Below are 9,951 nucleotides of genomic sequence, written 5' to 3'. Positions count from 1 at the left end.
TTTTTTTTATTGACTATTTGAGGATGAACCATACTATTTTATTAATTTTATATAGCATAAAATCAACTTTTATTTTATTAAAAGCAGAAAAGCAGTTCATGAAAAAACTAATTATTATTTTATTTTTGATTTATTTTGGTTGGAAATGAAAAACCACAGTATGGGTAAATTAAAAGCCATGACATATTCACTGCTTTCATTAAATATTTGGGTGAACTATAGATTTCACTGTGGATGTCTTTAGACAAATACAATAAAATAATCATACAATATTAAATTCTAAGCTTTATATATATATATATATATATATATATATATATATATAATCACACATTAAAAGTCGAACTTAAAAGTTTTTCTTCAACCTGCTTAAGTACATCTTTATATGCAATTACATCTGCTGTCTTTGAAATGTGCTGTATGATACTTTTATGCCATTTTTATTGAAACAGGTATTTAAATATATTTGTATCATTTGCATTGATGAAGTCTCATTTTAGTACAGTTAAAATATATGAACTTTAAGTGTAACATCTTTACATATGCTTTAGTTTGTTAGTCAACACATTAAAATGAGTGGACTTCTTTAATGCATGACAAGATCATTGAAACAATCATTTAAAATGTACTTTAAAGTAAAACCTTTCATTTGACATTATGAAAAGGTACACTTTTTAAGAGTGTATTAAAAACTGTAGTCATGAAAGTGTACACTCTTAAAAGCTTTTATTTCATTAATTAAATTATATATTTATATATATATATATATATATATATATATATATATATATATATATATATATATATATATATATATAATCACACATGACCAAATCAACCTGACTACGTTAGGTTGCACCAGTTCATTTAAGGGTTAAAGGAGGCAGACATTGCTCCATGTTATCACTTTTTACATAAGTACGTATTGTTCCATTGTTAGAAATGTTTCAATGTCATAATTGAATTTTTAATGGCTCTAAGATAAAGTCCAGAAAGCATGAGGAAAGTGTGTGGGTAGGTAGGTTAGCCTGAGCCCTAAGGTAACAGCAACGACCAGCTATTTCATCCGTCAGGCCGTCATTGCAGTGGCTCTGTTCAGCACTGATAAGACTTTTGGGTGGACCTAGCAGAGCTGTGCACATGCATTACACACTCCTTCTTATTAATCTTCAGAAACAGATAACATGACGTCCGTAAGATGATCCTGATCATGTCCTCTGTGAACTGGTTTATGCACCATATGTTTTTTCCCCTGTGGTTTCGAAGCCACTAACGCGTCTTTGAGTGTGAAATTACGTACAGGAAGGGATGAGCTCGGTTTTTTTACATTCACATTTAGAGGAAACATTTGTTCTCTCGGAGTTGCTGTTCCCCTCTCTCATCATAAGCGCAGGCTTTGCTCGAGCACACAATGAGAATGAGAAGCGATTGTTTTAACCTCTATCTCATGGCCTTTGAAGATGTGATTCGCTTCCTCACCTGAAGGAAGTTTCAGAACTCTGCACAGTTAGAAAGCGAGAGCAACCCAGTCTCGCTCCGCTTTGTTATCATCGCAGTCATCTCTAACAATGAAAAACACTGTCTGCTGTGTGCACATGTGAACATTTCAATGGAGGGGGGATGGGCCAGGTCATTAGAGAGCAGGGATAAAGGGAGGGCAGTAGGCACAGGAAACAGAGAAACATGTTGACAGAGTGCAAGAGGAAACGTTGAGAGATATGACGAGACAACAGAGTTATATATATATATATATATACCCTGTGGTCTTAACGGCTTGCCCACCGAAACCTACTGGACATTCGGTGATAGCAATCTATTGACCAGACCTTTTTCGGTTGGACATTATCACATTTCCTTCAGAAGTCACCCCTGATATGCTTGACCATGCTGCGCTGGTGATAACTTGATTGGCAATCATCACTCAGTGAACTTTTAGGTACCAGCAACCTTGTAAAAAATATTACGTAATTCTTCAAAATGTGCTTCATGTGGTAATTTCTAAATTAAATGATTTTGTTCAAGTAAAAAAAAAAAAAAAAAAAAAACTTTAACATGAAAAATAATGACTGGTTTCCAACTGGTTTCTCAAAGACTCTGTCAGTGGTTGGTCAGAAACAAAGCCACGCCCCTAAATTAACACTATTTGTTGAACCAGTGTTGCTGTTGCTGGGCAGGTTAGGTTCTCAAACAAACAAGAGAAATGTTTTGATACAGCAACAGGACAGCAGTTTTATATATATATATATATATATATATATATATATATATATATATATATATATATATATATATATTTAAGGTAAATATATCCAGAAAGGGTTTACTTTTAGCTCTTTTTATGAATTTAGATAAAAGGAGAAAGTACCTTAACGTTAAAAAACCACATACTTCTATACATAACAATACATGTACGGACAAATAAACATAAAAACACGCACATTTTTCAAACTCTACTGGTCATTCAATGCTAGTGATCTATTGACTAGACCCTTTACAGCTGGACATGATCATATTTCCTGCAGAAGTCACTCCTGATGTCCTTGACCATGTTGCATCAGTGATAACTTGATTGACCATTATCACTCAGTGAACTTATAGGTACCAGGTACATCACTTTACTGTGTTTTGATACTCACAATAGTGTAAGTGTCAGATTTACATGTTTTATATTGATACAATGGTGATACTACATGTGCATATCCACTCAAATTAATCACTACATGCCAGGGCCATTTTTAGCCATGTGGAGTGCGTGTGTGAATTCCCGTGGAGGGGGCTGGAGTGGAGCAACCATGTTGCACACACATGTTGCTTTTAATGATGGGTTTTGATAAAAGAGCTTTGGATTAGGCACAAACTTTTTTTCATTTATGGTATATCACTTTATCATCATTCAATAACAGTTGAGCTACATTGGCGGAAATGTGCTTCCCTTAGTTGTGATGTCAGAGAATTTCTTCAGAAAATAGAGATGTATGAGGAAGATTAACCAGAATTATTCATACCCTTGTGAAAAACAAGTACATTATTATATTTTTTAAAAAAGGAAGTAATATCATTTTTAAAGAATATACTTAAATGCAATGCTTTCAAACACTTAATAGCATCATATATTGATATATTTACAATAAATGAAAATGTGTTTTAGTTTAAATTTATATTGGATATATTTGGTCGAACTTAAAAGTTTTTTTTCGACCTGCTTAAGTACATCTTTATATGTAATTACATCTGCTGTCTTTGAAATGTGTGCATGATACTTTAATGCCATTTTTATTGAAACAGGTATTTAAATATGTTTGTATCATTTGCAATGATGAAGTCGCATTTTTGTACAGTTAAAATATATGAACTTTAAGTGTAACATCTTTACATATGCTTTAGTTTGTTAGTCAACACATTAAAATGAGTGGACTTCTTTAATGCATGACAAGATCATTGAAACAATCATTTAAAATGTACTTTAAAGTAAAACCTTTCATTTGACATTATGAAAAGGTACACTTTTTAAGAGTGTATTAAAAACTGTAGTCATGAAAGTGTACACTCTTAAAAGCTTTTATTTCATTAATTATATCATCTGCAGTTATACTTATAATGATGGAAAATACACATCAATTGCACATTTAATACAATTAAGCACTCTTCTTTTCCCCAGATATGTCCAGGTCCATAAACATAAAACCTCTCTAATGTATAAATTATGAACGTACACTTTAAACACATGGTTCTAACTCTAGATGAGGAAACGAACTAAGATACCAACGTTTTTTGACATTGTTTGTACTGCATGTGAAATTGTCCATGGGGTAGAAGTGTATGTTTATTGTTTTGTATTTGTACGTTTATTCTCTTTAAATTAATATGTATTGAGATGCATAGCAGCAGTGAAGGCTTCATGTTCTAGTTCAGGCTGCAACATTCAACATGTGACATTCATTCAGTGCAATCAATGGCTCACACATGAGTCACTCTTGAGTAAATAACAAATTCTTCTGACAGAAATTAATCAGTTTCTTCTGCAAAGTTATTAAAAGAGTTCAAAGAGTTCCTCAGATGAGCAGCTCGACACAGTCTGAGTTCATTTTAGAGTTGAACAAAAGAACGGACAATACATATCAAACATAGCAAAAGAAAAGGGCTTTTCACTGTAGGTTATAATCAAGAGGACGTGCAATTAAGAAAATGCACACTATTCAACAAAATGTAAGGTTATTTGAAATGCCATTTGCACCATTTAATGCTGAAACAAAGCTGGTCGAATCAAGTCAGGTCATGCAAAGCATATGTGACCCTGGACCACAAAAACAGTCATAAGTAACACAGATATACTTGTAGCAGTAACACAATACATTATATGGGTGAATTTTTTTTTTCTTTTATTCCAAAAATCATTAGGATATTAAGTGAAGATCATGTTACATGAAGATATTTTATACATTTCCTACCATAAATATATCAAAAGTTAATTTTTGGTTAGTACTATGCATTGCTAAGTACTTAATTTGGACAACTCTAAAGGCAATTTTCACAGTATTTAGATGTTTTTGCACCCTCAGATTCTAGATTTTCAAATAGTTGTATCTCGGCCAAATATTATCCTATCCTTAAAAAACAGCATCAGTGGAAAGCTTATGTATTATTAGAAAATTGACCTGGAAAATTGTGTGGTCCAGGGTCACAAATGTGTTACTGAAACACAGACCCTTGAATAGAAAAAAAATAAAAACATTCAAATCGACAGAAAACCTCTGTGAAGAAGTTTTGTACAAACAAAAACATTCAATTTTTTAAATATATTTTATCATTTTAATGTATTCTTGTAAATCTGTAAATAGATGCCATTTAGCCTAAATGTGGGTGATTTAAAGTTCAATACACACACACACACACACACACACACACACACACACACACACACACACACACACACACACACACACACACACACACACACACACACACACGTTAAACTTTTCAAAAATGTAAGTACTGAAACCATTAAATTTGCACATATCAATATATATATATATATATATATATATATATATATATATATATATATATATATATATATATATATATATATATATATATATATATATATATATATATATTTCAAATGCTTTCAAAAGACTCTTATGGCAAAACTCCGCAGGATGTGAAGGGTTAACCTTCCCTTCGCAGTGCATTGTGGGATAGCGAATGATCAGCGATGGCGGCCAGACCAAAGCATCTGAAACTTTTCATTGTAACTTTATTGCATGTAACATTCCTTTCTTTGCACGTATTTATCGACGCCGCAGACGTGACGTGGGATGAAAACGGATACATCCTGTACTGTCCGTGCATGGGTAATGAGAGCAGGACGCTTCTGAGACGTTCACTCATTAGCTCAAAGTCTTCAATGACAGTTAAATGAAGCGTGTAAACCAGAAGCCAGGACTGTACAGTTAAAAAGCGTCTGCATTGTCTGAGTTGTATTGGAATGATAAACACGTCTCTCCTATATGTTCTTCTTCAGGTCGGTTTGGAAACCAAGTGGATCATTTTCTTGGATCATTGGCTTTTGCTAAAATGCTGAACCGAACACTCGCGGTTCCGCCGTGGATTGTTTACCGCCATCACGCGCCACCTTTTACAAATGTAAACACTACACCTGTCACTCGAGCAGGAAATCACACTTAAACTGATAGTGTTTGGAGCACAGTAGCTGCCTGCTTTACAACTGCTCCAAACCAGAGCTATTTTAGTATTATTTATATACACTTAGTCTTTATTAATACTTCGGATTGTTTTATTTATGTTTTGTTTTCATTTGTAGTTTAAAATGTAATATTTTAATATATTTTGATAAATAATATTTCTATTTGGCTTTATTTTTAATTAGCTTATAGTAATTTTACTCATTTTCATTTGATTTACCCAAGTTTTTCCATATGCTAATTCTATTTTTATTTAATTTCAGCTTTATTTCACTTGTCAAAAATGATCTGTAAACAACATTGGGCAACATTTTATATTATTATAGCTTTTATTTAATATTATTAACTTTGTTTTCATTTTAATTTGAGTTTGTTTTAGTCCTTTTGTCATGTGCTTTTGTCACACAAACACACACACACACTTTTGTTTAGCTTCAAAATCATTTTAGATAGTTGCCAAGGCAAGTTGTCTAATTTTCAGTTTTTCCCCCCTTTAATTTGATGTTTCATCTAATATTTATATTTCATCCAGTAACAGTTTTGAATAGTTTTAGTATTTTACACTAGTTTAGTTTAGTTACAATAGCAACATTGGTTCAGACTGATCATTGGTTGGTTCATATTGGTCATTAGATAGTCCAGACTTATCACAAGTTGTTCCAAGCTGGAAAACTATCAGTGACCAGCTAGTTTTGAAACGTAGTGGCTGATCAAACATCTAATGACTAGCTGTTACACTAGTAGATCAATAGGAGAAAGGAGAAATAAATTGATAAGGTACAGTATGCTTCTGTGTTTCTCTGGAACAGGTGCATGTTCCCTACAGTGAGTATTTCCAGTTGGAGCCAGTGAAGCAGTACCACCGTGTGGTGAGTCTAGAGGACTTCATGGAGCACTTGGCTCCTAAGCACTGGCCCCCGGGTCAGAGAGTGGCCTACTGCTTTGAGTCCGCAGCTCACAGGAGCATAGACAAAAAGAGCTGTCCGATGAAGGTAATATGACTGTTCGTTCTTCAAGATGTGCTTCATTTCTGTCTTTTTGGCAGACCTTTGGCAGACATAAAACTTATTTTTTCTGATCTATTATGCCGCATGCTATGGAAACACTGCCATCTATTGGACTTCTAGCAGATCTGAATCTTATTTCTGGAAAGCAGCATGCATTCCTAAATATCCATAACAGTCCACTTGTAATGTAGCCTGTCGATTCTGATGCAGGATGGAAATCCATTCGGTCCATTTTGGGATCATATCGGAGTCAACTTTGATCGCTCTGTTCTTTTCGGAGGACTGTCATTCAGTTCCTACTACCAGCCGCACTGGATAAAAAGGTACATTTGAGCTGAAACACTCGCATAAACTATAGCACTTAGACTCTCTCTCCCCTACTTTTCTCACTCTCAATCTCTGTGTTTCTCTATTTCTTCAGGTTTCCCCCAAAAGAGCATCCAGTTCTCGCTCTTCCAGGAGCCCCAGCGCAGTTCCCCATTCTAGAGGAGCACATTGGACTGCAGGAGTATGTGGTGTGGTCTGAAAAAATGGTGCAGGAAGGAGAAAGTCACATCAGAAGCCTGCTAAACCGACCCTACGTAGGAATTCATCTGAGGATTGGCTCAGATTGGGTGAGCTTTGTGTGTCCTGATGTGAATTTCCCATAATTAAAATTCAAATGGCAAATTTTATTTAATTTTTTATTATCAGAAGTGCACTTACAAAATATTATAATGCCTTTCAATATTATTTTTGAGTGAAAATAATACTTGGCAGCAGACACTTTTATACAAATCGACTTACGAAAGAGGAACTAACTGTTAAATCAATTTATTAACAGTGTGTTAAATTAATGACTTTTATAATGTTACAAAATATTTATTTTCAAATAAATTCTGCTGTTTTGAATTTTGAAAGCTGACAATTACATAATACATGATACATAAATTACATTTTAGTAATATCAAAGCAGAAATGTTTAATGTTAAAATATTTCACAATGTCTGTACTATAATTGAAAATATTTTATCAATTTTAAAAATCTAAATATATATATATATATATATATATATATGTATATATTTAATAAATTAATAAAATAGTCTTAGACATGGTATAACAAACAAAGATTTAAATAAATAGATCCTACTGGATATGATATAGAAATTCCAGTAAATTATATGATCTCATCATAACATTTGTGCTCCAAAGTTATAACTGATTTATTTTTGATGGTTTTATTTCTGAAGTACCAATACAAAAAGCAGAATTTTAGGCCTGAACTGGATCATACACATCATCCTTCTAACTATTTTTTTTTTTTTACCATTCCAGCAAAATGCCTGCAAGCTTCTGAAGTCAGGTGATACCGGTCCTCACTTCATGGCATCTCCACAGTGTGTGGGATACGACCGGCAGACTGCCCTGCCGCTGACCATGACCATGTGCTTACCGGATCTGTCTGAGATCCGCCGTGCGGTGAAGCTCTGGGTGAAGAAGACCAACGCTCAGTCAGTTTACATAGCCACCGACTCTGAATCACACACCGCAGAGATTCAGAAACTCTTCAAGGGCAAGGTGAGGATTAACCGTTTAACATTACAGATGTTACAGAAAATAAAGCTGATGACAGATTTTGTGCAGGTGAAGGTCGTGAGCTTGCAGCCGGACACTGCTCAGATTGACCTGTATGTCCTCGGTCAGGCCGATCACTTCATCGGCAACTGTGTTTCGTCCTTCTCAGCCTTTGTTAAAAGGGAGAGAGATGTTCACGGGAGACCCTCGTCATTCTTTGGAATGGACTACCTAGGAAAAAGGAAAGGAAAAGAGGAACTCTAATAAAATGACGGAGTTACGTTTTTTTGTAACTGGTAAGCTGGTTGACGTTTTGCATGTTTCAGGTGTTTGGTGATATTTTCAACAAGAACATTTGGTTATAGGGTTCATGTAATTAAATGAAGGGAGAACAAGAGTTAGTTCCTTAATAATTTCTCTGGATGCTGCATTTCTCCCATGTTGCACTACTACATTTACTGTGATCAACCATGATATCATTGAGATTTTTCTACTGGCTCATTTGCATTTTTTGAGGATGTAAAACCTGCCCCCTGTGAGGGTTGAGAAATTCTGCTAGAGAGACAAGTCAAGGGTTAGTAGTTGGAAATTGCACTTTTTATAGTTGAAGGCCATTTAAGACCTCCAGAGGCATCCAGATGTGCAGTGCTCTAGTGATTGCTGAAAATGAACATATGTGTCACTGTATGAAAAGAATGTCTGCATCAAATCAAATTGCAGAAATGTTTTATAAATGTTTTAAGATGTACGTATTAGTAATTTTGTACAACTTTAAAAGACATTCCTCAAGTTAGTTTACAATTAAAAATATTGCAAGCAGTATTTTGTGTGAATGTTTTATGTTTGTTCTTCGGTTTTATGATCTGTTTAAAAAGGCTTTCTTTTGAAATTTAAACCAAATGAGTATATATGCATTTAAAAAAAGTTATGAATAAATAAATAAATAACAAACATTTAAATGCAATGGTTAATGCCCTACAGTTCAATTTCAAATTTTCACATTTCAAATTTTTTTTTATATATTTGAAAGAAGTCTCTTCATAGCTCATCCAGGCTATTTATTTGATAAAACTACAGTAAAACTACAGTTTAAAATAAGTGATTTCTATGTTAATGTATTTTAAAATGTAATCTATTCATGTGATGCAAAGCTGAATTTTCAGCATCATTCCTCAAGTCTTCAGTGTCACATGATCCTTCAGAAATCATTCTAATATGATGATTTTCTGCTCAAAAAATATTTCTCATTATCAGTGTTGAAACCGTTCCGCTGCTTACGATTTCTTGTGGAAACAAAAAAAAAATCAAATTTAGATGTATCTAAAGTTATATATATATATATATATATATATATATATATATATATATATATATATATATATATATTTTTTTTTATAGAAATGTTTTGTAGCAAAATAAATGACTTTGCTATTAATAAATGACTTTACTATTAACTTCAGTAAATTTGAAGCATCACTGCTAAGTAAAAGTATTAATTTCTTCAAAAAAATAAATTAATATAAATAATGAATAAAATACAATATTTATTATTTTTTTGTATGGAAAACAACTGAGTTTTAAATATCTATTTGTCATTTTGAAAATGTTTTTTTGTTGTTGTTGTTGCTTATTTAAACCCTAAGTCATTACATAATTTTATTAGTGGTACTTTGTTGTTATTC

General features: G+C 33.1%; 1 protein-coding gene across 1 annotated transcript; it reads left to right on the top strand.

The window, feature by feature from the left end:
* The first annotated feature begins 5,180 nt into the window (after window positions 1–5,180).
* On the top strand, window positions 5,181–9,091 carry pofut1 (protein O-fucosyltransferase 1). The gene is made up of 7 exons (XM_026199501.1): window positions 5,181–5,354; window positions 5,525–5,646; window positions 6,515–6,697; window positions 6,923–7,035; window positions 7,134–7,326; window positions 8,030–8,272; window positions 8,339–9,091. Exons 1-7 carry the CDS (start codon window positions 5,216–5,218, stop codon window positions 8,531–8,533), a joined length of 1,188 nt encoding a protein of 395 aa, XP_026055286.1. The 5' UTR covers window positions 5,181–5,215; the 3' UTR covers window positions 8,534–9,091.
* Window positions 9,092–9,951: the final 860 nt, after the last annotated feature.

The sequence above is a fragment of the Carassius auratus genome, chromosome 23 (assembly GCF_003368295.1).
Source record: "Carassius auratus strain Wakin chromosome 23, ASM336829v1, whole genome shotgun sequence".
In the NCBI taxonomy this organism is placed as follows: Eukaryota; Metazoa; Chordata; class Actinopteri; order Cypriniformes; family Cyprinidae; genus Carassius; species Carassius auratus.
Note: the sequence above shows the minus strand (reverse complement) of the source record. Positions and strands in the feature narration are given on the sequence as shown.

Coding starts and splice junctions, on each gene's coding strand:
- pofut1 (XM_026199501.1), top strand. CDS start 5,216: ATGGCGGCCAGACCAAAGCATCTGAAACTTTTCATTGTAACTTTATTG. Junction 5,355..5,524: donor CCTGTACTGTCCGTGCATGG/GTAATGAGAGCA, acceptor GTTCTTCTTCAG/GTCGGTTTGGAAACCAAGTG. Junction 5,647..6,514: donor ACGCGCCACCTTTTACAAAT/GTAAACACTACA, acceptor TCTCTGGAACAG/GTGCATGTTCCCTACAGTGA.